Source organism: Anarrhichthys ocellatus, unplaced genomic scaffold (assembly GCF_004355925.1).
Source record: "Anarrhichthys ocellatus isolate YVR2014 unplaced genomic scaffold, GSC_Weel_1.0 scaffold12, whole genome shotgun sequence".
Classification (NCBI taxonomy): Eukaryota; Metazoa; Chordata; class Actinopteri; order Perciformes; family Anarhichadidae; genus Anarrhichthys; species Anarrhichthys ocellatus.
In genome coordinates, this window is record NW_022280042.1 from 8,404,404 (window position 1) to 8,431,166 (window position 26,763).

The window sequence follows — 26,763 nt, forward strand, 5'->3', positions numbered from 1 at the left end:
CTGGAGTGTGCCACTGTTGTTCAGCGGTATGTGCCTATCCCTGGGGTGGTATGCCAGTACTTTTCCAACAGCACACCTTTTCCTGAAGGCAGGTGCTGCTTGAAAGTTCATATTAGTGGCTTATGTCGTTGAATCAGAGTGGTATGCCATTCATATCAGTGGTATGATATATACTGTATATATATGTAAGCTACTGAATAGAGACCTCCAAGAGCAGTATAGATGATGGCTATTTCAGCAGAGATCCAGATGCCAAGACATAAGGGCAGACCGGAAAAGAAGCTAACAGAGACCCCTGTTGGAGGCATAAAAAACACACCCACACATGTACTTAAAACGCATAAGATGCTATGTGGAACAAGTTTATCATATCAACGTTTGTTTAACACCTGTGGAAGAAAATGTGCCAGTCTGTTCATGTGTTTGTATTACCCAAGGAAATGAGTGCAACAGGAGCCCACATCACTTCACTTATAAAGGGAACAATGGCCAGAACCGCAGTCAGTCCTTTTCCGTACTTCCTCTGAAATGGATCCATCACAGTGATGTAGTTTTTGTCCCACATTGGCTTCGCAAAGAACAGCCCACCTTTAAAAAGAGTTAGGGTATTTTTGTCAAGGTTCGGAAGCTTGTTTATTATTGCTTAGTGTATTGCTTGAAATGTAATTAGGACAAGACATTTCAGACATACCATTGGCCTCACATAGTGGCTTTTATATGCTCTTTATGTGATTTATCTGGGATGTGAATACCATTTTTAAGAGGATCTTACCAATAATGAAGGAAAAGGACATTTGCAGAGGAATAAGAGCCCAGATTAGACCCTTTGTGTGGTCACAAACCGACTCTGCATCTCCAATGATAAACCCACCTCCGACCCAAGTAGCTGCAGCAGGAAGTGAACATATAGTGTATACACATTCATGCATTAGTCATGTTTTTCAGGTTAAGAATTACTACTAATAATGTCATGAGTATTGTTAAGAATAAGATAAAATCTGAATATGCAGACAAAGTGTTTGCTGAAGTCATTGCATGACTTACTGGCATATCGTGCATTTTAAAGTGTCCTTGACATATTCCTGTTCGACAGGATTCTTCTAAGTTGTTACCTTGTCTTCATTCAAATCAGTGGTGACTTTCTGCCTCTTGTGTAACTAAGTTGCTACATGAGAAGATTCCCTTCTCTGAGAAAGCGCCTAATGACTGTATTCAAACAATGCGCCGTGTGAGAGAATAAGAGAGAGACGATCAATTACACAATTGACATGCAGTAGAATCACATGAGAAAACACCCTCATTGTGCATCAAACCATGATAAAAAATACAGGATCATCTACTGTCACATTAACAATATGTATCTTACCCCACAGTTCTGCATATGATACAGTGGGCACATATCGTTTAGTAGAAAAAAATAGGCTAAGGAATAAAAGAATAAAATATTTTGTGAAATTCATGAAAGAAAAAAACCCCAATGAAACAAAGATTGCTATTTAGTGCTTATTAATAATCATATGTATTAAAGCAGAAGTGATAGAAATGTAGAAAAAGAAAACGATCTTTGTAGAGTTTGTCTGTTTGACCATTTGGTCTTTAAAATGAAGGTCATTAGTGTGCAACCATAGAAACCAGGGAACATCATTGGCAACAACAACAATGTCACAAAAAGACAATAAGACATAAAGTCAACAGAAATTTTATTAGCAACTTGTATCGAGCATTGGTTCATTTTCATTTGGGGCATCAGTCTTTTCACTATCAGCCTCTCTGGCTCCCTCTGCTGGTGGTGGTGCTTCCTGTGATTTCACCTTGAACACATCAAACCTATCAGGAAGGATCCCCTTGTTAAACAGGAGTGAGGCCACATATGAAAACACCAGGATGGAGGCCATAGCAGACAGCATGATAATGGTCTTGAAAGGAAAGCGCTGAATGTAAACACCATCCTCTAAAGTGCATCCTGGGAAATGCAGGATCACAGGGAGGCCAAACACCGGCTCTCCACACAAAACTCTCATCACCACTGCAACAACAAAGCCTGCAGCAGCTCCATAGCCGTTGGAAACCCTGATGAAGAGGACACAGATCAGCTGGGGGAGCATGATGGTGTAAGACAGGTCCGATCCCAGGATAAAGAACGCCATGATGCTGCTGTCCAGGTAGGTGAGGGATGTTCCCAAAAGTCCTGCAGCCACTATGGAGAGACGGATCACCCATTGTAGCTCTTTATCGGATACCTAAAAACAAAACCATTAAAAACATGAATATTTAATCTTCTATACGATTAAATATCTTCTATAACATGTCTGTGATAGCAGCAGAAGACAAATATGCATATTATCTTATGTGTACATTTTGTGACATATCACTTGAGAAAAAGAATATATGCAAAGCAGTAAAACAGCGAACTGAGAACCAGTGAAGAGGTGAGAATAGGCATAAATAGTAAAGCACTTCCATGCTCCTGTTCCTTGTACTGCACCTGACTCCTGATGGTCAGGTAGATGTTGGTGGAGAAGATGGTGGTTGCAGACAAAAGGAAAGAGTCAGCAGATGACATCACTGCAGCAGCAATCGCTCCGATGCCAAAAGCAGAAATATATGCTGGGGTTAAATTCTGAAGGGTGATGGGCAACACCATGGCCGTCTCCCCTCGCTCGTATGGAGAAGGAGAACCGTATGAGGTGGAGTTCCAGTCTGAAACACAGGAGCCAGAACATGCTGATCTACCACCCTGACATGACAGATTCCCAACAGGTAAAGAGTGGAGATTACCTGTTGAAGCTGCTACAGCTCCAATCAGCACAGATGGGATTCCTACAATGATGACGGTCCCTGCAGCTATGAAACAGACGCTCCTGGCTGTGGACGTGGAGCTGGAGGACAGAATCCTTTGATGGAAATCCTGAATGGCCATATTGCCCAAAGTCTAGACAATATAAAATGTGGAACAAACAAAGTCACACTTTATCCTGATAGCGATGTTCATCATAACGTTTAGCTTCAGATAAGTGAGATATATTTAAATCAGAACTGGGTTATAAAACATTCATTTTATATTTTTACTTTAAGCCTCATGTGAACATGGAATTTTAGATAAATCTTAAATAAAGAAGCAGAGCATTTTAAACCATCATACTGTAATGTTCATCTCACCATCACTAGAAATTGATCAATCCATCTCCCGATTTCATCTGACTCAAGCCGGCCCAGCCAGGAGCCCTGGTATGTGTGGTTGAATGCTGTTTCAGTAATGTCAGTATAAACATTACCGGTGAGAACAAAAGGGACACACAACCACTGTGGAAAGAGGAAATCACTCAGCAGACTCTAAATATGAAAAGATGACATGGGAAACACATCATCTTTAACTTTCATTGTGTAAAAACGCACCAAGCTCAGAAGCACCAGTGATATCTGGATGACATCAGTGTAAGCCACTGAATAGAGACCGCCAAGAACGGTGTAGATGATCGCCACTGCAGCAGAGATCCAGATGCAAACACTGAAGGGCAGATCTAGAACTACGTTCATGGTTGCTCCTGCAGCATGCAAACACAAGCAGTACACATAATGGAGGAAAAGTATGATGAGGGAAATTCATTACTCTGAGTGTACTTGTACATGTGTACCTAAGGACATCAGTGTTGTAGGAATCCAGACAACTTCAGTTATGAGTGGAATAATGGCAAGAACCACAGTCAGTCCTTTTCCATACTTCCTCTGAAATGGATCCATCATACTGATGTAATTGTTCTCCCTCATTGGCTTTGCAAAGAACAGTCCACCTTTAAAAAAAGAAGGAAATACTTTTCATACTTAAGAACACTGTATAGAAGTGACACAAATATTTAATGAATCAAAACATGGGAACAGTTTGATCTGAGACACAACTCATGAAAAAAGGACATATTCCAAAGCATTTTATTTACACTTACCAATGATAAAGGAAATGGACATGTGCAGAGGAACAAGAGCCCAGATTAGACCCCTGGTGGGGTCATAAACTACCTCTGCAATACCAATGACGAAGGCACCTCCAACCCAAGTAGCTACAGTAGAACACAGATACATCATTATGGTTGAATCATTAATGTACTGTAGATTTGATTAACCCTCCTGTTACCTTCAAATTGACTAACATCTTTTATCCTTGTGGTCAATTTGACCCCAGCAATTTAAAACTTCTTTAGCCCTAGCCCTATTTTTAGGCCTCTGCTCGAAAATGGCATACCCATACCTAAAAGACTTCAATTCTGTAACTACAAGGACTATTTTAATAATTTTGATGCTCTAATACAGGTAACACTTGTGAGATTTGTTGGGATTGGTAAATATTGTGTATATGTTACTGGTTAATAGAGCATGAAGATGGCACACAGCTCAAATTGAAAAGTTTCAAGTTCGCCTGAAAAAAAAGCAGGCAAACCTGCTCTCTGTCATCAAAGCATATGACACGGGAGAAAACATTGCATGTGTTCAGAGACATGGTGGCTGTAAATATTGCCTTTCCAGTGTCAGCAGCCCAAAGGCTTGCTGTTGCTTCGCCTTTTGACTTGTACACTCCTGCCAAAATGAGCAACCCAATGTAGGCTTGCAAGTGGGTCACATCCAAGTCTTTCCAACTGTCCCCATACACGTGCCTCCCCTCTAAATTTGTCCTCTCAAGTATATCCTGAACTATCAGTGGTTCTCGCACTACTACAGTTATGGTTATGTTAGGCTAGGGCCCTAAAGCTTTTTGAAGATTATAAAATTGCATGTTATGATGACCTCAATTCTTATATGTTTTATACAGCTAAAACAGCCTGGGGTCAAATCGACCCCAAAGAACACCGATGCGTACAGCATGTGTACAGGACATTGAAAACATATTATCATGTTCATTTTATGTTTACCTAGTTGTCCCCATTACATTAGGAAAAGTCATTAAATATAAAGCAAAAAAAATGATTGAGCCCAAAAGTAACAGGAGGGTTAAAGAAATGCTCGAACAGTGTTTCAGAAAATAAGTGTGTGACACAAACATGCAAACTGGAATTTGTATCTGACCAATTTACAAAAACCTGAGGATAGAAAAGACCAGAGATTATACAGGTGTTTCAAAATAACAAATAAATGACACTGATGATCCATATTGTGTGTTTGAAATAAGCAAACCAAAACTCACCTGTCATTGTGAAGACTCCCACTACCAAGCTGACACTCCGGTCAGCCAAAAAAGAAACCTCCACCTGTCTACCTTTTGTGTTTTTCTCCATCTTCTTAGACTTTACAGAGGCCCAGATGCCGATTCCCAAAACAAGCAAGTAGAATGCCACCATCATTATCAGGCCTGGTATATTGAGAGCCATCGTTGATTAACAGACAGGTGTTGCCCTCCCGTCAGTGAACAGCAGCAGAGTGTTTCTCAGACTGGAGAAGACGAGGAGAAAAGATGATGTTGTTATCATCACAATAAAACATCTTTGATGTGACGTGTGGAGTCTTGGCCAATCAGCGTTAAGATGTCTACAAAACATGTCTAGAGCGTCTTCATTTCCCTCCATTACAGTTTAAGTTACGTCATGTTCCGTTACTGTTCAGACTTGCTGGGTTAAGTTAACTTCCACTGCATGCAAAACTTTGTCGACTGTCAAATAAAGAAAGTACACATTTTAACAAATTATTATTCTCAGTATTCTCTGAAGCATGTAAAGTCAGATGACCCCTAAAACATGCAAAGCAGCAGCTCTACAGGAGCAGGGTTGGTGACCAGCATGAGGGAGACAGAGGCACCTTACATCACACATTGTTCCCTTTCTGAAGTTGAAGTTCATAGTTCATCTGCGTCTTAAAGCATAATGTATGGAGGAACCCTTTTGAGTGTTTCAAACAAGCATCCACAGGTTCAGTTTTTAGTTATGCCACATATAAAACCGTGTTGGAAAGCTTATTTTTTGGCCCTTCAGTTGACGCTGTTAGCTCTCTGAATTTTTGTTTTCATTTAGCACGAGTCCAAAGTGTGTCTGCTGTCCCTAGGACATATTCTTTATAGTTTCTACCTTTTAAAAGCCACAAAAAGCAGACAAACACAAAACAAAGGCTTTTTTTAATTGAATAAAATCCACTGTGAAGTCACTGGGTGATGTCTTCAGAACTTAAATGTAAACCTATTACAATTTTAGATAACCGTTTTATCTCACATAGATCACCTGCAATATGCTACCAAACCTGCAGAGCCTCTTTTCTGACACTCACTTCGTTCTTGTGCGGGCCTTTGGTTACAGTCGGGCTTAAGTTTTCTAGTCCAGTGGTAAGATTCTTGAGTCAGACACCTCGACACTTCATGCTGCTGTAGAGACGGTCAATACAATGACGGCGTTCGGTTACACTTGACTGTACACTGGGAACATGAATTGCTTCATCAGAAACTGTTGGGAAAAATCCAAGTTAATAATTAGTATGCCTTTAATAATTAGTGAATGTTATACATTTAACAGAGGCTCATGTCCTCTGTAGTGTTTAAGGCCTGTGTCCTTGTGTGAACTATCTGGGACACCAGGCATCTTCATCAAATGTTTAGTCTATTAAGAAGCAGTTGATTGCCAAAAGAACACTTCAGCTGTTTGTCCTGAATAAGAATGATAATAAACTTGTAGAAAGCGTCAATACTTACGCAGGGCTGATTTGCGACCATGACTTACGAGAAAGTGACCTTTGTACTAGAACGAATTGTTAAAGTGTCCAGATACGTAGACGCCTGTGTGAAACGCGAAATGTGTGTGCGTTACCCTGTGCCAGCCCACTGCATGTTGTTTACTTAGTATAAATACCAGAGACTCGGAGACAGGTCTTCGAGCGGTCTTGGTGTACATTCTGTATGTGAACCAACCCTGTCTCCTTCTTTGCAAAGAATAAATGTCCATTGATGAATGATTTTTACACCAGTCTCGAGTGAATTTTTCTAACATAATGGTCCTTCGAGCAGGATCTCAACATCTCCAATTCTCGCCAGGACTCCTGACAAAGACCTACGCCAGATTCTCACACGAGAATCCTTTGGTAAATTGAGAGGCCAGGATTTTGCTGAAGGGAACGGAGTGACGAGATCCTTATGGTGAACCGGACTGGTGGTAATCATTTACTTTGGGAAATCCGGAAGTTTTCCCTCCTTTAAGCCATTAGAACTAAAGGAGCGATGTACCTCCCTTAGGCCATTAGAACTAAGGGAGGGGTTTTTCTAACAAGATGTTTCTACTAGAACTGCAGTTTGATAGCCTCATGTTTCAACCTTTCCAATTTACTTTAATGAAATATTTGTACCGATGTCAAAGAGTAGAGGAAGCAGGAGGAAAACAGCGTTAACTTGGTGGAGAACAAAACTCAACACAGAATACAACCGATACGCAATTTATTTGATTATTCTCCACACATGTCCATTTTTCTACAACATCAGGTTTCCTTCAATGTCAGTGCATTTCATAGGTCAGCAAGACGAGCAGTAGAATCCAATACCAAGACAATGTCAAACCCTCGAATAATCAGTGCTGTTGACTTCTCCCAACATGAATCACTGACTCTAAAAAAGCACACACACAAAAGTTGGAAGACTCACAGAAAGAGTTTGCATAAGGCACCAAGACGTGGAGAGAGGAGGGAGCGTCTCTTTCTGTAGAGAAGAGGAACGTGTCCTACTTGATACTGGGACGCTGTGAGAATGTGAAGGGGGGGGGGGGGGGGGGGGAGAGAGACAAAGGAATGTTTGTCACATGTATCACAGTAAGGTAGACTGAAATTACTTCCAAATTAAACTAAAACATGAATGGAATGAGAAATGTTAACATCTATACAGAAAGTGGCTCTAAAAAACAAGCGCAATTAAAGCACAAAGATTGGGGATAATTACACATTCAAAGAAAATATTTATTTGCATTACAAAACAAGCAAATTTAGTTAAAAGCTTTTACCAGACATTTATAAACTTAAGTAATGCAGACACGGGAGTAGTACACTTTCAGTGAGATGAAGAGATGTCGTGCATGTAGGAATTTCTCCATCCACTGCAAAAAGCACAGGAGTAAAAAGAAGAGATAATGGGGGTAGCAGTCTGTAGATGCATTCGCATGCGATTATTATTTTAAATGTAGTTATTTGTCAGCTAGTCGATGGCATCCCATTCCAACAACGTCTTCGTCAATATAGCATCAAACAATTGAATACACGAGATAAACTGCATGACTTTATTTCAATGAGTACATCTAAAAGGCACACAATCTACCAGATACCAATCAATATTCAAATTATAATGTGAACAGGTTATTCTACCAGTTTTACACATCAGTTTACTCGTCACAGGGAGTACCTCAGCCTGTGAGCAGTTCTTTAATGTCTGAAACAATGACCCTGGTCAGGTCATTGGGGTGATTTCCTCTCGGGCTTGGAGACAGAAACGAGATTTCGGGATGTCACGAAAACCGATACTTTGGCACCAAGTCGATGCTGAAAGTCTGAAAACGGGACGGTACTCATTTTTCTAGAGTACCACAGGTACCAGGGATCAGGGCTCCAGACTAATGGGGTCTCGTCGTCACAGGGATGATGGAAGCTTTACCCGATAGTGCTACAAATGTGTTGAAATCAGCAGGAGGAGCGCTAGTTAATGGAGCTAATGTACGGAGGTTGCATTGAGTTCCAGTATGTGTTCAATATCCGGTGAAAATGAGTACTGGGAGAAGGTAAATAACGTTATCATGGTGCGCTCAAATGTAAAATGTAGTTGTTGGCGAGAAACTTAAGGGGGATCATTAGGGATTAATAACTTATCGGAAAGAAATCGGTGTGCAAACTGAAATAAGAGTACGTTGAAGCACGTTTAGTTTTTTACTGTGGTATCGGATTGAGTATCGAGAAATTTCACCGGTGTCCTTACTAAATTTCTGGTATCGTGACCTACTCGCAAAGCTCTCCTCAATCACATCTGACGAAAGCACAAGTTTACAGTCCGGATGAAGCAGATCAGCTGAGCTTGACTGTTATACTCTCAAAAAGCTAGTGCCTAAAAATGTTTGTTTTACTTTGATTCGTTAGTCATGAATATTTACTGTTTGTTATAGAGAAACACTTTGACTTGAAGCAGAGTGTACAGTCACTTAAACATGGATGAGATCTTATACATTCCAACACACCAAATCAAATCACTACATTTTCACAGCATTACATTTAACAGGCAGTATTCCAAATATTTAGGTTTTCTTTATGTTGGAAGTCAAATGTCACGCGATCCCACAGCTTGAAAAGAAGCATATCCAGGTTGATCAGGCTGTCTTAAGGCTGTGTAGATAGAGTACCATTATACCTGTACAACAAGAGGTTTTCATTGACATTAGATTATAAAAAACAACTGATCAGCAGTACAACAGCTTGTACTTCGAGGCTTGGTGAAAACCATGAGAACACCTTAAGTCATGCCGTCTCTGTCCTCCTCCCCATGCTGCATTCATCTGTACGTCAGTGCAGGTCATGCTCTCATTTCATAACCATGTGTGTGTCCACACACACTCTCACAAACTCCTGAATCTACAATATCTACATCAAAGACAGACTGAAGAAACTAGGATTTGGATGCAGAGGTTTTCCAAAGTGGTTTGTGATAGACCCATCCTTCACCCTGGTGGAGAAGAAGAGACTAGTGTCAACATATTATTACTACTCATTGTTTACTCCAATAAAGTCATCGATGCCATCATTTGTTTGGGATGGAAATGATTCTTAAAACAGCAGGAAGAACGCTGAGCATGTTTTTGGCCATCATGGCACAAATTAGATCAGACCCGAAGTCTCCTTTACTTATGTCGGTCATATAGAGACAACAGTATCACATTGAGACCGTTTCATAACCAGTTAAAAGTTCCTCGTAGTAACTTTAAGTGAGCCAGATTCTTGGGACATTTTTAATAGGTTAGTGGAAGGTGAGACCACTCCAGCAGGAGGGGACTTAGAGTGGGTTTGAGTCGCCACAGGTGACCTTCCACAAGCTGTGCATGCTCATAAGTGTCTTCTTGTCCCCTGACCGGATACAAATCTATGAATGCCGTTTCATCAAACCCTCATGATGGTCAAATACATCAAGGAGCAACGACATTGTGATTCTATTGTCGTCAACTTGCTCACCTCTCTGTCAAAGTATCTGGTCCTCCAAGTGGTTTCGGTCTCAGCCCGGTGCCTCTCCTCCGTCCTCTGCCTCTCCTCCAGAATCCTCTTGTGCTCCGTGGCTTTTTCAACGTTCTTCTGCCGCAAGGCCTCAGTGACATGCTGCCACAGGCGCCTGAAATGCAGTGAAGTCAGTGAGACGTCATAGAGCCATGCAACTGATTAGCTTCCTGTTCCATGAGAGCACAAGGATGTGGAGTTGTATTTGACCTTGTATTACAAAAACTCTCCCCAATAAGCAACGTTTTTAGGATAGACTTCAACATATGAATAAAAAAGGCATCAAAATAAACCCTGCAGTGTTCGGACCTGGATTCAGTTGGTCCCTGCTTCTCAATCGGTCGAACGCTCTTCTTGGTAACAGGCAGCTTGGTGACGTCCACCACTCTCGTCTCTCCGCTGGTGTAGCTGAACTCCAGAACCCCGTTCCACTCGCCCTGCACGCGACACACCACCGCATTGGTGGTGTTGTGCTTCACCTCCCCTGTGACCCTATATTTAGGCAGGGCAATGAAATCAATACATTTCATACAATATTTTAAAAGCCTGCTTGAAGGAAAAGTATGAAAATATGCGTGTTGTGGATTCAAAACATTTTTCAGATGTAGGCGTTACTTCAGAGATATCAACCATCTGAAAAGGAGCAGGATGCAGAACAGAACAAACAACAACAACATAGATATCAACTTGCTACCCGGGAGGGACTCACTTGTGTAATTTGCCACCGTAGAATGGTTTAGTCTGGAAAGTGATGACCGCCGAGTAGCCAGATTTAGCGCAGCTGATGTTGACTTTGCCGCCCAGCTCCACCCAGGGAACGGTGAGGATGGAGCGTGCATAGGCACAAGGCAGCGTGAAAGTGTACTCTTCTTCATGCTCCAGCAAATAAAGACAACCTGGAAAGACGAGCAGAGGACAGAAACAGTAACTACTATTTAGGAAGACAGCTTACTTTCTGATGAAACTAATGCAAATAGAATACAAAAACATTGCCGGCTCACCTTCCCCTATCATGGACACACCGATAGACATTCCCATGAACTTGCTCTTGGTCCACACATGCGTGTTCACACACATCTGCCTCTCCTGGCATTCAGCGTAGAAGCCAGACACGGGGGGGTGGTGGGACACTTGCTCCGCCACAAAGCGCACTTGGTAGGGGTCCTGGGGGGCGGCCGGGTCGGGGCTATCCTCTGAATGCTCCTTGGAGGCCTCTGGTTTCTTGGGTACCTTCCAGGAGCAGTGGAAGGTCTCGCCGATGATGGGGTTGTAGGGCTTCTTGGCAATGGCCCCCTTCCGTCCCTCGTGGAAGGACGTGAGGTAGTACTCCACAAAGCGGACCATGCGGTCCTCCGGGCTGCTGCCGTCGGTGATGGTCACAAAGAGGTCGGGATGTGACATGAAGTCAGCGTACATCTCCAGCAGAGAGCGCTTCTCTAGGATGAAGGTGGGGAGGACCACCTGGAAGGAGAATCACGATTTCTTTATTAGTTGGAACAACACAGGTCACAACCAACTAAAGCTCATGTTCCATCGCCTTTTTCTTTTCGGTTTGATGCATCAAGTGACCATGTGACGTTTACTGGACATGACCCTGGGCCCAAAGTGTCTAGATCTCCATCAGAGGTCAGCCAACAGATCCACCAGATAACTGATTAATCAGCAACCCAAGAGGAGGCTATCCAAATACTAGAACAAACTGACACGGGACGATAGAATGACTTAACTGTTTTTAAGTGTGTGCAGGAGGAGTAATTAGAAAGCAAGAAGTGCTTACTTCAGCCTGTAAGGTCATTACAAATGAGAGTATTGAAAGACAGACCCAACAACCTGATCTAACATTTACTCATTCATTCAGTCACTGAACACTTTTCCATTCAAACAAACTCAACGCTTTTTCAAGCTTTAATCTTAAGACTGACTTATAGTGGCCGTCTACACCATACCACTGTACAGTTAAAGATCATCTTCACATGTGAGACAGAGCTGCTCATTCCACTTCACTCAAAGTAATACTACTCGCAACTTACCGTCTTTCAACTTGTTCTACGTCTGTATTTTGGTGTTTAGTTGAAGGACGTCTTTATTATCATAATTTATCCCAATATTAATATTCAACCGATATGTTTTCACCTCCATGGGATATCTCAGGAAGCTGTCATATACGTTATAATTCATTTATATTGATTGTAAAAACGAATTAAAAGTGGTTTTAATGAATAGAAAATGAAGAAAACTCAAAGAAAATGTTTCATCTACAAAACATGAACTTTAACATTTAGTTGTTTAAAAAAATGTAATCAAGAAAATTAAGTCCCAAATTAAGAAATAAAACAAAACAAACAATTGTTTGAGCCCTTATTGTTTTATAGACTACACGATGTGTTACAAACCGTTTTAAATCCTATGAGAGGTGAATAAACAATTTTATGCGTCAGGGTTATAGATCACAGCCCACTATACTACATTATGTACAAACAGCTAATCTAAGCACCAACACCTCTCATACCCCTCTCTGTGGGACTATCGGTCTGGAATTACCAACATAATCCATAAACTCATAATCTTCCTCTCGTAATGACACAGAAAACCTGCTCAAACACAAAACAAAGTGTGGGAGGAGTTTGTGGTGGAGGGGGGGCGATTGGCTTTACGTGGAACTCGACCTACCCGCGTGAGGTCCATACCCAGCTTCAGCTGGGACAGCAGGTGCAAGATGACGCTGCGTTCCTCCTCCACAGCACCCAGGTCCTCTTCCTTATCGGTGAACGAGTCCTCGGCCTCATCCTCCGCATCGATGTCTTCCTGTTCCTGAGAGAGGGATGTGATCAATTCAACAACCTGCTTGATTGACAGCAAAGGTCGAAAGACAATGGTTGTTTATGTTGTGGGAGACTGCAAAACTGCTCGACCATTTAAAAAAGAAAAACTAACTGTATAGTTTATAGCTGATTTAGAAAGGCAAATAAACTATGTCAAGTCAACTTCCTGATGACCAACAGGTTGGTACAACTTTTCCCAGATCTGTTTCCTTTGAGAGGGGGCGTCATTCGCTTGTTCTTACCCCAGAGAAGCTGCAAGAGTCGGGGCTGCCGAGCTCCAGACCGCTCCCCTCCAGCAGGCCCTCCCCTGTCGCGAAGCTTCCCAGGGAGCTGCTGCCGTTCTTCAGGATGTCGGGCAGCTTGGGCTCCAACCACTCGATGGTGGGTCCTGCCGGGGACGGGGAGTGCAAGGCGGCAAGTTCAGAGGTACTCATGGTACTGTCCCCCCCTCCCTCCCAAGTCCCCCTGACACTCACAGCTGCGCACACACGCAGGCGTAGCTCTAAACAACCCCCTGGCTGCTGACTGGACAGATGGCTACTCCTCAGACGCTGTCCTAGACCAAGAGAGTGTAACCCAACCCCTCTGACAAACCAGGTATCAGGATACTTTGGCCCCGCCAGCAGGAAACGTCCCCGTTCTCTGATTGGATAAACCCTCCACGTATGACGATGGCATTTTTTTATGCATGTTTAAAAGGTGGGCAGATCTCATTCAAATACACCTTGTGCGTCGTTGGACAGTTTTATCTGATTGGCTGCTGCGACGACTCTGGCCTAATGAAATATACATCGAGTAATGAGATCTGCTTTGAAGAAGTGGGGCATTAGCTGGTCGTTTCCCCATTTCAAATTGTCCTGAATAGAAAGTGTTGAGATATCAGCGACTTGGACACTTCACATTGGGTTCTCTCTAAAACGGGAATGTTTTTTTTTTTAACATGAAGCTGATTTAGAACTGAATTCTGTCCTCAAAGCGTTGCCGATGGACATTTTAACCATCCGAGATCTCATTATCTTGGAGACAGGTGGTAAGAATAGGCACGGTTCCTCATCAATAATGCAAAATAATTCCACTGTCCGGCCAACGCTAACTGTTAGATTGGGTGCAGGCTTGCATATACAAGGCTATGATTTGTTGTGGACCGCATGTGGCCTCAGTTAACAGAAAACGTAGAGGACAGGGGCGGCTTATTCAGCAGACAAAAACACTTCATCTGCAGTGAGGCAGAAATGCTCACTTCTTAACAAAAAAAAACAAAAAAAAAAAAAAAAAAAGGTCGCTTAGCATGCATTCACTTTTTTTCCTTGACTGCACTGTCAGAATACTCTCCAAGCATACAAACAGACCTTGAGAAGACACCATATTCAGATTCACAATATGCACAACAACCCCCCCTCCTCCACTGACCTCCCAGGGAGCCTCTCTGCCTGGCCATCTGCTGCAGGTGCAGGATGTGCAGGCACTCGTTGAGGCAGTTCATGGTGGCCATGGAAGTGGCCTTGAGCATCAGCAGATCCTGGTCTAGAGGGGAGAAGCCGGGGGCTGGAGGCAGACCCTCGATGCTCTGGATTAGGTCTCTGTGTTGGCCCTGGGCCTGGGTCATCATCTGGAAGGGGATCAAGGAGCGTTCCGTTATAGAAGGCAAAAAAGATGAGTAATGACGTTTACCTGTGCAGGTACTGTTGTTAAATGTGTTTAAATTAATTGAAATCTCTTAACATGGCTTTCTTTTTTATCTATGCACAACATCCATGCTTTGAGACAATAACATATAAAAATCAAAGTTGCCAATACCCCTTAGCTTTCTCCCTTACTGTATGCTCAAAAATTAAGAAACTAAATGGATATTTTTGTTTTGAATCAGCACTTCTGAAATTGTCAGCTAAGGTAGTTCAGCTCAACCGTTTAAAGTACTGCCATGTGGTGGTTAGTAAACAGGACAACTATTGTTTGAAGGGAGCTGAGAAGAACAATCCATAAATCAAAAAATGCATGATTGATCTGGAGTACACTGATGTTCAGGGAGAGACATCAGCGCCCCCTTGTGGACAATTTGCGTCACACCAATCGGTCAAAGTGAAGACAAATCTAAATCAACAAAAGCCCTACTTTAAAACTCAGTCTTAAGTATTTTACACTGAACACTGGATGTCTTGCAGGAACATCAAGCATATAATTATAATAAAGTTCCCTCTGTATGTTTGTGTGTGGTAGGATCTTTAGCCATCCACCATGGCGGGATTTTAAAGATGTTTCTGGCTGCAGCTTGATTACATAACAGAGCATCACACAGACCTAACAGCATTTTGATTGGATCAGATGTTCTTGATTTCACTTGTAACCCAGATTTCTGCCGAGCAGCAGAAACGTAATTTTTGCTTGCGTCTGTTGCAGGAAGTGTGATGACGCAAGCTATAGCTTTTAAATTCATTCTTTTCTTAATCTCCAACATAAAGACCATTGAGACATTTTTCACTATTATCTTCAAAGCAATTCATTTGAAATATTCTTAGCCGTTTAAGTGCAGCAGCCCATAGCACCCTAGTTAATTGCTGGTCCTGAGATGTCAATGATATGTTAACAAGCGTGCAGGATTAGATTCTGAGCTGTTCCGATCAACAACACTTAGTCTCTGGCTGGCTGTACCTCTCTAGCATCCATCAGGTGGTCTGGCAGCAGGGACCTCTTGCTGCCGTAGAGTGACGAGCCCTTGTTGAGCTGCGACCAGCCGAATAAGGAGGCGGGGTTTTGGCTGGGCCGGCGTAACGACATGGGAGAGCTGCCGCTGCCTTGAGACGCCATAGAGTAGCTCCGGGACTTGGGTGGAGGATTACTCTGTGAAGTGCAGAATGTTCATCTCGTCATGTTCAAATAGAAATGTACAACTTTTACAGATAGATTCTGAGAGAAAAGAATGAGCTTTGAGGAGTTCTGTGTTTTTTTGTTGTTGTGCATCTCAAGAGCATTACAATAGAATATGGGCTGCATAGTCGTCTGTAGATCAATACGAGTGATTACTGTGCTTACGAACAAGGCAAAACCAGATGCATTTTGAGATGAACATTAATATTTCACACCGCTCCAGATTTTTGCTCTGCCGCTGGCTTTGCTCGATTGCTTCTTTGGCACATGAGGAAGGAAAACAGGAAACTGAAGTCTGTCCAGCTTACATCCGCTCTGCGGCAGAGTCACTTTCTTATGTTTGATTTAAACAGCAGCAAGCAATAAAGGGATATTATACACTGATCAACAACATGTTTGCATTGACTAAGATTTAGTCTCAACACAGTACATAATATCTCTGTATATCTGCGTGCAGGCTCTATCATATGTCTAATACCAAGAACATCTTACCTTGCCCATGGCCTCCGTGTGGTGCTGTGTGCAGATCTGCAGTCGACTCACCCAGTGCTGTCTCTCTTTGGCATCGGTGGCTGAGAGAAACACACGAAAGAAAAGCAAGAAACCATCTTATGGTCACTCTAATACGATGATCGATTCCCGTGTGCTTCTGCATCACCAGCAGCGGATAATGGAAAAACATCCAGATCAATATCGTATGAACTTGATGGATGGTGAGGACAGTAGGCCGGGAGGAAAAAAAGAAGCTGACAATCAATATTAAGGAACAGCTCAGTTCGTGGGAACTCAGAGGCGAACACAAGCGAACAGTAAAAGGCTGAAACAACAAGCTAAGATGATGTACTGTGATCTGACATACGACTGTTAAACATGCATGTCAAGACGTCAGTGTGTGTATCTAGGTACCCACCCCTGAGCTTGTACTGCTCCCCGCTGATGGCGTTGACAGTGAAGGTGTGGGAGTCCTCGTCGCTGGGGGAGATGACGGCCCCTGCCAGGGGGAGCATGCCACGGGGCTTCTGGGGCCTCGACTGCTCGTTGACAAAGTACTCCAGCAAGCCAGCCTCATTGTTTAAGACAAAGAACCTGAAAACAAACAAGTGACTATGACAGTCTGCCGTACAAACCACCACGGCATTACTTGGATTGGATTAGACTGGATTACAATGAGGAATTTGGCTGACAGTGGCTGGTGAATACTGATAAGAGTTTCTTGATTGGGACGCTAAACATTTTACATTGAAACGGTATGAAACTCACCTGTATTGCCACCCTGTTACAAGGTTGGTGTATTTCATCAAGTAGCCATCGATATTCTCCATGTGGTCACTGGCATGAGAGGTCATCAAGGAGACAAAGAACACTTGTTAAAATGCTTTGACTGAGTACACGCCAATGAACACACACAGGTGTATGCACTAATTAATCATGGAGCATTGCCTTGTCACAGATTTGCTCAAAGGGCAGAATTAACTCACTATTACCTGTCTGGTTAGAAAGCAAGTTGATCATAAACTTAAGAGCAAATCGGTCAATTAATGGACGGTCAAAACACATAGTTAAAAATCTATATCTAACGTTGTATGTCACAACCGGACAGGTAAACAAAGTACCTTAAATCAGTAAAGTCGCTTAAATGTAACGTTAATTATGAGCGTTAGCAGGTAACAGCCACACACCTGTACTGCCAGCTTTTGGCACTTGCTCGCCCCGAGCTTGGGGTCCTGGTCTGGGGCAATACATCCAGCTTGCCTTCGTTTTCCGGGATTCGTACAGCCGTGGCTTCCCCTTGCATAGTCACTAGCAACAGAGCCTCCGTTAGACGCCAACTCAGCTTGCTAGCGTTAAGCTAACCTGTGAAGCTAGCTAGCTAGCTAAGCTAAGTCACCACAAATTTGATCAAGTGGACGAGCCTTCCTTATGACACAAATTGAAGCTGACGGTTCATCCCTTATCGAAACACACCCAACAGACGCTGAACTGTTAGCCAGATAAGTTAAATAACGTTTGATAAAACATTGTAAATACTGCTAATACAGGGAGTAGCCACATAACCTGCAGTGCCTGCTAGCTCGCCTAGTATTTACTGCTTTGGCAGGAAACCAGTCATGTGACTAGCTCACGAGCGCAAGCTTCCGTGTATCGATTCACAATAACATTAAAATAGAAAAAAAAGATTAACAATATCCATATAAATACACCATATCGTATTCCCCCAACCCCCCCCAATATGTTAACATTAAACTGTATAAAATGAATAAATAAATAAAAAAGCAGATTAACAATTGCATATTTAAAATAGATGCTTTGCACATACATGTTGACATATTTTGACATATAGTACGTTGTCTGATTATGTATGCATTCGTGAATGCATTTGTTTGTTTGTTTAAACTGTGAGTAGTAAACAGGAGCGGATATCATTGCTTTGTTTTGAAAAACACCTTAACCGGAAGTCTCATTGAATATGTTGTCTGGCTTGATGTCGGTTGGCTAAATCAATACTTAATAATAAATGACCGGTTTGACTTTCTTCTTTGTACTCTCAATGCATCCATTCATCTTAATAATGTAAAACCAGTTGTTTATTGTATAATATGTGTGAAAACGATCCCCCAAAAAGTGTTAAAATGGCTGTGATACTTGTTGCACTGTGTTATTATGTTATTCCCACTGCTGAAAAGGAAAGAGGTGTATCCGTGGCGAGAGAGGGGAGGGGTGATATTGTAGAAATCATAGGGCGTATGAGGAAGTTGTAAGAGACGGTGAATAAAGAGAACAATAGTTCAGCCGTACAGAAGGACAATTGCCACGTTCAAAATGCCTGCAAATAAAGTCTGCATCGTCGGATCTGGAAACTGGTAACTTTACAGCTCTCTTATAAATGCATATTTCAGAAACAATAGCACTATTTACATTTATAGTGGTGTAAACTATTATGTCATGCACTCAATGCTTAACTGAACGGGGATTTGTAATTTAGCAGATTAAGACCCATACCACCAATATGTAAGTCTAATGTCTATACGCTATTATTTATACCATTAAAAAGCGTCCAACTGCTGTGGATCTATTGCGCTTCCGCTTTGACCGCAGCCCATATCTTACACCAATCTGAGGAATCATGATCATGCTTTTATACTTCAGATAATAAAAAGGTCTATTATTTTGATGCCTAATAATGACCTTTGGACACTTTATGGGAGTTTAACCCGCCAGTGTAGCAGCATTGTGTCATCATATACACAATGAGGAACAATGATGGCACAACCCATCAGCTTCAAATCACACAAGAAGAGAAAGACTTGGGTGTAATTATCGACCTCTCATTCTCCAGGCACATTCAAACCCAGGTATCCAAGGCCAACCGAGTGTTAGGAGCAATCAAACACACGTTCAAGTCCTTGGATCAAACATCATTTCTCAACCTGTACAAATCCTTTGTACGTCCTCACCTCGAGTAGGCCTCAGTCGTCTGGTCGCCCAAACTCAAGCGGGACAAAGATTCCCTGGAACAAGTTAAGAGACGCGCAACGAGACTAGTGCACGGCCTCTCAAAATTCTCATACCCAGAAAGACTTGCCAGTCTCAACTTGCAAACTCTGGAATTTCGATGCAAACGAGCCGACATGGTCCAAACTTTTAAAATACTGACAGGAATCGACGGCGTACAGTCTGACAGAAGTTGTGAAGTAGTATATGTGGCAATAGTATGTTCAAAAAATCCCTCAGCACCAATACGAGAGGTCACGATCTGAAACTACAGGTACAACACCAGCCTGGTCCACCGAAACCTTTTTTCTCAAGTAGAACAACACCAGTATGGAACAGCCTGAGTAAAGTAACAGTTAGTGCCTCCTCAGTCAACGAATTAAGACCAGCCTAGGGAGAGAATGGCAACACCATCAAAGCCAACACCAACACATATTTTCCTACTAATTTACCGTCCAGTCTCACGTTCTGCATTAACACATCTAACAAACCTTGAGACTCAACTATTTACGGATGAGGATCAAGCCATCACCTTGGTTTAGGGTCTCAATACTCTTAAAGGGTACCTAATGACCTTTACTAAAGATAAATATGGTTATTTGATGGTTGGATTTGTTCCATTTTCACCTGAACAATGCTTTCTTTTCAGCCTGTTCTGACCTGTTTTACTTTCCCAAAGTCTTGTCTGGTTCTGCAGTGTTTGGATAGGATCATGAGGCTTTTCTTCTTCTCTGATGAATGTTGCTCACAGTGATTGTCTGCTCATATTCTTTACTTCCTCAAGGGGCTCTTCGATTGCCAAAATAATCGGGCACAATGTCAAAGCATCCAACCGGTTCAACCCAATGGTAAACATGTGGGTTTATGAAGAAATGATTGATGGGAAGAAGCTCACAGAGATCATTAATACAGAGCACCAAAATGTCAAATACCTGCCAGGTCACAAACTGCCCAGAAATGTGGTAAGATTAAGTTTTCATACATCTTGTGTGACAGCAGGTGATGCGATTCACTGCAATCTCAAACCATGATAACACATCTTTGACCCATATGTTTCTGCTCATGAATAACTGCAAGAGTCTGCTCACCTCAACGACATATCTATCAAGAGCAAAAGCAAAGAAGCATTACATGGCAAGAAATACAAAGTGTGTGAGCAGGCACATTGTCTAGGAAGAGAAATAGTGTTTCATGATAATTATTGATTTGTTTATGATGAAAAATATCACATTGAGATATTTCCCAAGGAGCTATAATTGGGGTTTAGTTTGTTTTGTAAAGTTTTTTTCCTGTTACATTGATGTTATATCTCCATTAAGACTTTCCATTAAGAAACAGTAAGGCTTATTACTTAATAATTACTAGTTTTGTGTATAATTATAACCATTTTTAACAAGTGACTCAGATATTGTAATATGTTTTTGTGCTTTTACTTTTTTTGTTATTGTTATGGATGTTTATTAACATATATATGTTTAATCTATTTTTAATAATTATTTTAAAGAAAAAACATAAGATGGTACATCTCAAGGGGTTTATCCTGGTACATAATATATATATATATATATTTTCAAGATGATTATTTTGGCCTTTTCATTAGATGGATAGGATAGACGTGTAGCAAAGGGCCGCGGGTCAGACAAAACATATTTCATATATTTAAGTAGCAGAGCCACAAGCTGTTTGTTCCACACGTTGGTAATACTCTGCCACTATTTAAAGACTGACTGTGCCTCTCTAGGTTGCTATTCCAGACATCACAGAAGCTGTCAAAGGAGCAACGATCCTCGTCTTTGTAATCCCACACCAGTTCATCGGCAAACTGTGTAATCAGATGAAACCTCACATCACGGAGGGAACCATTGGGATATCGCTCATCAAAGTAAGATCCTGTTATTGTTCTTCGTGTCAGCTTTCCTCACAGCAAAAAAAGGGGAAACAGGGAAATATTGTCACCTGACTTTGTAGTTGAGCAACACACAGACTATCACAGCAGTGACACTTAAAACATCCGTTACCTCGAGGCCATCACACTCTCCAAGCACTACGTGTGTCTCTCATTGGTTATTGTCATCCAGGGTATCGACGAGGGACCAGATGGCCTGAAGCTAATCTCAGACATCATCCGAGAGAAACTAGAGATCGAGGTCAGCGTCCTTATGGGGGCCAACATCGCCAGCGAGGTGGCAGATGAGAAGTTCTGTGAAACCACAGTCGGTTAGACTCTGTTTTTAATTCAGCATTCACAACATTTTCCTGACATTGCTTGCATGCAGAGGGTGGAATTTAGAGAAGAGGATGCTGTGTGGTGGTCAGACAAAGACTAAAACACAGCGTTACTTCCCTGTTTTACAAATACTGAGTGACATTGTGTTTCTTTTTCTTCTTGACAAACTGCTTTTAATACAGGGGCAAAAAATGAGGCGAACGGCCTCATTTTCAAAGAGCTGCTTCAGACTCCCAACTTTCGCATCACTGTCGTAGAAGAGAGTGACACAGTGGAGCTGTGTGGAGCTCTAAAGGTAAAGACAGCCACATATTGTGAATATTAAGTGGCTATTCCTCATACCTCAGAGAGGTTCCATATTTCAAATCTTGCCTCAATGTGTTAGTCAAAAGCCAAATGTTGCATGGCAGAATATTGTGGCAGTAGGTGCTGGATTCTGCGACGGCCTGGGTTTTGGCGACAACACCAAGGCGGCGGTGATCAGGCTGGGTCTGATGGAAATGGTCGCCTTCGCCAAGATGTTCTGCAAAGGCCAAGTGAGCTCCTCCACTTTCCTGGAAAGCTGCGGCGTGGCCGACCTCATCACCACCTGCTATGGGGGACGAAACCGCAAAGTGGCAGAGGCCTTTGTCAAAACGTCCAAGGTGAGTCCCATTTCATCATGACCTCCAGAGGCATAAACTCTACCCTTGTCTACTTTTATATTACATTTATGAACAGAATATATCAAGAAAACAACATCAAAACTGTTTCTGTCTCCAGTCTATTGTTGAGCTGGAGGCAGAGATGCTCAACGGGCAGAAGCTGCAGGGCCCACAGACCTCCGCTGAGGTCTACAAGCTCCTACAAAAGAAGGACATGATCAACAAGTGAGTCCATTTACCTCTATAAAATACTGTTTAACACTGTTACCTCGTCTTTTGGCTATTAAATGTTGTGATATAAAGTCCCATTGTGTTATCAAAACCACATGAATAAAACCGGACCAATTTAACCACAGCTCTAATGCAATGATTGGGAAGTACAGGTAAAGTACAGTTCCACTGTGCAGTGCCACGGTCCTCTCACACCTGCATGGGTGTGCAGAGCTGATTTCGTCATGACCCACTGATTAGTTCATTTGACATGCTGACGTGTGAAAATCTTTCTGTGACCAGCTCACTGACGGTGTCCTCCATCAAACATCATATAACGTTGAACTTTCTCTCACAGGTTTCCATTGTTTTCTGCAGTCTACCAGATCTGCTTTGAGGGCAAAGAGGTGAAAGAGTTCATCACCTGTCTGCAGAACCATCCAGAGCACATTTGATGAGTCTGTCATCATGTGTACTGCTGCATCTATAGCAAGTTACCACTAGAGGGTGGAAGAGATGCATGAGATTGAAACGCACAATACAACAAAAGAGATTTAACAAGTGCACTTTTTATTGGGGACACTTCATAATGGGGACCACCATTTTCTTAGATTTAAAAGCATTTTTGTATTGATTTTGTTCTTGTTTTGTGAAAAAGTGGTGGCAGGTATTAAACTATACAACTCCTTTTAAGGCAATGCACTCCACTTATTTTATTACTAAAACAATGTCAAATTTGTCATTATGTTGTTTTCTCAATAAAATCAATTCATAAGAAACTGAAAACTGTCTTATTTCCGAAGAACCTGCAAGAAATTACACTTTAAACATTCTGAACAATTTCAACTCATTCACACCATTCACATGAGTGTTTATGTAGTGACGGATGAAGATGGTGCTTCTCATCTCATAGTGTGTACTGAAACGGGAGCTTATAGAAGCTGATATTCACTCCTGCGTTTGCAGCTCTGTGATTGAGTTGTGTGTTCGATCCCACAGTCAGGCGGAGACGGGCTGAAGCTGATTCCCACGAAGGCCTCAGTAACTCGGTACGAGAAAGCCGATTAAAGAACAAACGGCGTCCTTGTCCCTTAATGTCAACCATGATACAGGTCAGACCGGTGAAACCTCTGTCTGTCTCCCAAAACTGTTTATACGTAGTATATCTGTGTCTATCTAGCTAGAAGGACAATATACATGGACATCAAGTCTGTCTTTCGCCGTGTGTCCATTGGTGGGTGACTTTCCAAGCTATCTCCCGCTGCAGGCTGACAGGCCTCCATGTCCAAAGGCTGCCCAGATCCCAGGACATCAAAGGGCTCACTGGAAAGCTCAGGGAGGGTGATGGAGGAGTTTTAAGGGGGCCACAAGGAGATCCCACAGGTCCCCGTGGGAGAGCCGGGTCTCGCAGGTCGATGTCCTCTGCTCTGGAGGGCTCTTCTCATCTCCAAACAGCAACTGTCATCGGTGGGTTTTTGAGCGAGCGCTGAGACCCTTGTGGTGATTTGACACAAGCCGAGATCGTCTGTTTCAAAGAGAAGGGCCACCCTCAGATGAGACCCAAGTTTGAAAGAGGAGCTTAATCACCATGGTAACTTGTATGTTGGTACCCCCCCCCCACACACACACACACACTGTCCTCTAGCAAGAGGCCCGTTGGACAGCAGAGGATAACAACATAACAGCATAGATTGAGGTCAGTGTTGCTTTTGATTTAAATGTACCTATCTGCTTCATTACCTTTAAAGCTGCACTCAAGATCATTTTTATATAAACATAACACAGATCCATCCATGCTTCGAGGACTAGTTCAACATTTTTGGAGATACGCTGTCGTTCCAAGAAAGAGATGAGAGGACCAGATCAGCCTCTTAGCATAAAGACCGGAAGTGAGTCTGGCTCTGTCAAAAAAATACACCTTTCAACACTCTACAGCAGACTGATTAACACATTTTATCTCTTTTCGTTATTAACTTGTTTGTGATTAATGATTCTGTGTGCCATTTTGTCTAAAGTTTAAAAAGACAAAAATCCGCCTGTGAATATGTTCTACTAATAAGAATGTGCATTAACTGTATTGCTGTGGATTCATCTCCATTACAGCTCTGTGTTTTCTGTGTGATATCAACCCAAAAACACATTGGGAAACTTTTCAGCACATTCCACATTCAGCATGGATGTGATTTATGAGGTGTGATGAGCCTGAGCTGTTATTCACAGTCGGCTTATCACACCTGTGTCTCTCGTGGATGAATGTCTCTGTTGTGCATCCAAACTTCTCCCCTGAGTACTCCGGGGCTTTGTTTTTTTCTTCATTAGATATGTGGGCCACCCCAGGGCCAGACCACATGGTTCTCGTCTTTAGATTTATATCACCCAGAGAGGCTTTGGCTCAGTGTGAAACCTCACAAGTAGGCTAACAGATAGCTTATAATATTACCTACAGGCATGCAAGTCTTGGCAGTTTGGACTTGTTTGTACTGTACATATTTATTTTAATCTCTATATGCAGATACATTTATGGATGTGTGTGTGTTTGACACTTTCCTACATCCTCAGCTAATTACAGGCCGCTGATCTCGTGAGTCGCCACCACACTCTCTTTACATGTCAATGACAGCCAAATGGGACCTCATATCCTTCCTCCAGCTCATACAATGCTTCATTGAAAGCATGAGAGATGGAGAGAAAGCGAGGGATGCCACTCCTCGTCCCAGCTGGCGTCTGCTCAGTGGCAGAGGGCACGCTGTCTTGTCCGTGAAATAGCAACCACTCCTACTCCTCTCCTCAAATCCTCCCCTTCATCCTTCACCTCTGCCCGGCCGCCTTCATCATCGCCTCGGCCTAATCTGTGCACGTTCATGGGGGACCTGCACCCCAGACTCTGCCTCCTTTTGTGTTCGCCAGCGCTCTGATGAGAGAGAAAGAGAAGCATGAGGGAGTGGGGGTGGAGGGTAGGGGGCGGGGGCTAGGGTGGGTGGGTGAAGGCAGCGGTGACGGTGGTTTGCTTGGGTTTGTCTTTTTCTTTTGCAGTCTGGGGGAAGAGGAGGAGAACTTGGCAGGAAGCCTGGTTGTGGCACTGCATACAAACACGGGGGGTGAAAACAAAAGGCCTATTTGTTTGACTCTCCGATCCTCTCACCTCAGGGAGAGTGGAGGAAATGGCATGAGACAGCCATAAGATACGGTCCTCGCATCCTCCGGGCAGCCATCGATCCTGCAACACAGCCAGGGGAATGGACAGGGACGAGACAAATGGAAAGTAGTCCACGTCAGGAAATCGCAGAGCATAATTCAATGAAATGAAGTAAATTTGTACAGTAAGGACTTGGCAGGATGCCCAGCCTTGTTTGCTGCTTAAAAAACAGTGAAAGGCACTTCGAATGAATATAAAATACTATCAGACGTTACGTGAATCTACAAAACAGCATCAGGAGAGAAACCCCAATTTATCACCACAATATATCTCTGACTACACAAATGGCTGACGAAGTCAAAGCTGGATGTCTCCCATGTTTTTAAACATTACATCTTGGTTCTTAGCTGTGGACTCAAAGAAGCTGACATCAGCGCAAACTCCACAATTCTTGAAATTTACCGTATGCACTGTACTTGTCTCTCTCTTTCATGTCAAAAAAGAAGGTCAGATTTGTTTTCCTCATAAATTTCTATCTATGTTCTTTCAGTCTTGAAAGCGTTGCAGCACATGTAGACCTTCGGGATCGTCTGGTGTTTCGATTACTCGTCTGTGGTAGTCACGTTCAAAATGTCCCATTGATAGGAGACAATGTTTCCATAAAACGAGTACACCGAAGGAGCTGTAAGTATTGCAGCAATCCGCTGAGTTGACTGCTTTATGACTACTCTGGTATTAACCGCAATTGCAGCGAGCCATCCTGAAGGGAGGCGTTGTGGTTGAATGATAAAGCAGCCTAACACTTCTGGAAGAAGATGGGGTGATAGTCAAATGGGCGTTTATCTATTTAAGCATCTGTTAGCATTTAAGTGTTTCCTGGTGCGTTTTCACAAAAGTCTTTCCATATTTGACCTGGTCACCTTTAGATGTTTATAAGCATGTTCTTAAGGGGAACATGACCGTCAACCTGCACTATGTGAGCAATATAAAAAAGGATATGATTTTTGCCCTTGAAAGAGTGACAGTTTCTTCCACCGAGAGTACGCATGGTTGAAATGTAAAGGACTGGTGCTCCTTGAGTTGTTGCATGCATACTAAATGCGTCTCCTTGCATCCTGTCCACACAGCTGCAGAATATATATGGCTTTCCTCTCTCCAATAGTCAACTCAGTG

General features: G+C 42.5%; 3 protein-coding genes across 3 annotated transcripts; 1 reads left to right on the plus strand and 2 right to left on the minus strand.

Moving 5' to 3' along the window:
* Positions 1 to 1,681: 1,681 nt before the first annotated feature.
* LOC116386174 (high-affinity choline transporter 1-like) lies at positions 1,682 to 7,295 on the minus strand. The gene is made up of 10 exons (XM_031852192.1): positions 6,662 to 7,295; positions 6,244 to 6,416; positions 5,174 to 5,418; positions 3,942 to 4,055; positions 3,636 to 3,791; positions 3,397 to 3,545; positions 3,160 to 3,303; positions 2,779 to 2,932; positions 2,486 to 2,700; positions 1,682 to 2,240 (listed from the first exon to the last, which is right to left on the minus strand). Exons 3-10 carry the CDS (start codon positions 5,355 to 5,357, stop codon positions 1,704 to 1,706), a joined length of 1,653 nt encoding a protein of 550 aa, XP_031708052.1. The 5' UTR covers positions 5,358 to 5,418; positions 6,244 to 6,416; positions 6,662 to 7,295; the 3' UTR covers positions 1,682 to 1,703.
* Positions 7,296 to 7,381: 86 nt separating this feature from the next.
* Positions 7,382 to 17,977, minus strand: LOC116386172 (oxysterol-binding protein-related protein 11). The gene is made up of 13 exons (XM_031852191.1): positions 17,561 to 17,977; positions 17,142 to 17,210; positions 16,792 to 16,967; positions 16,374 to 16,453; positions 15,666 to 15,854; positions 14,427 to 14,625; positions 13,259 to 13,404; positions 12,865 to 13,005; positions 11,196 to 11,655; positions 10,904 to 11,090; positions 10,504 to 10,686; positions 10,156 to 10,309; positions 7,382 to 9,652 (listed from the first exon to the last, which is right to left on the minus strand). Exons 1-13 carry the CDS (start codon positions 17,674 to 17,676, stop codon positions 9,596 to 9,598), a joined length of 2,157 nt encoding a protein of 718 aa, XP_031708051.1. The 5' UTR covers positions 17,677 to 17,977; the 3' UTR covers positions 7,382 to 9,595.
* Positions 17,978 to 18,624: 647 nt separating this feature from the next.
* On the plus strand, positions 18,625 to 23,241 carry gpd1c (glycerol-3-phosphate dehydrogenase 1c). Its single transcript, XM_031852033.1, has 8 exons — positions 18,625 to 18,742; positions 20,158 to 20,335; positions 21,115 to 21,255; positions 21,452 to 21,590; positions 21,783 to 21,895; positions 22,011 to 22,244; positions 22,363 to 22,469; positions 22,813 to 23,241. Exons 1-8 carry the CDS (start codon positions 18,702 to 18,704, stop codon positions 22,907 to 22,909), a joined length of 1,050 nt encoding a protein of 349 aa, XP_031707893.1. The 5' UTR covers positions 18,625 to 18,701; the 3' UTR covers positions 22,910 to 23,241.
* Positions 23,242 to 26,763: the final 3,522 nt, after the last annotated feature.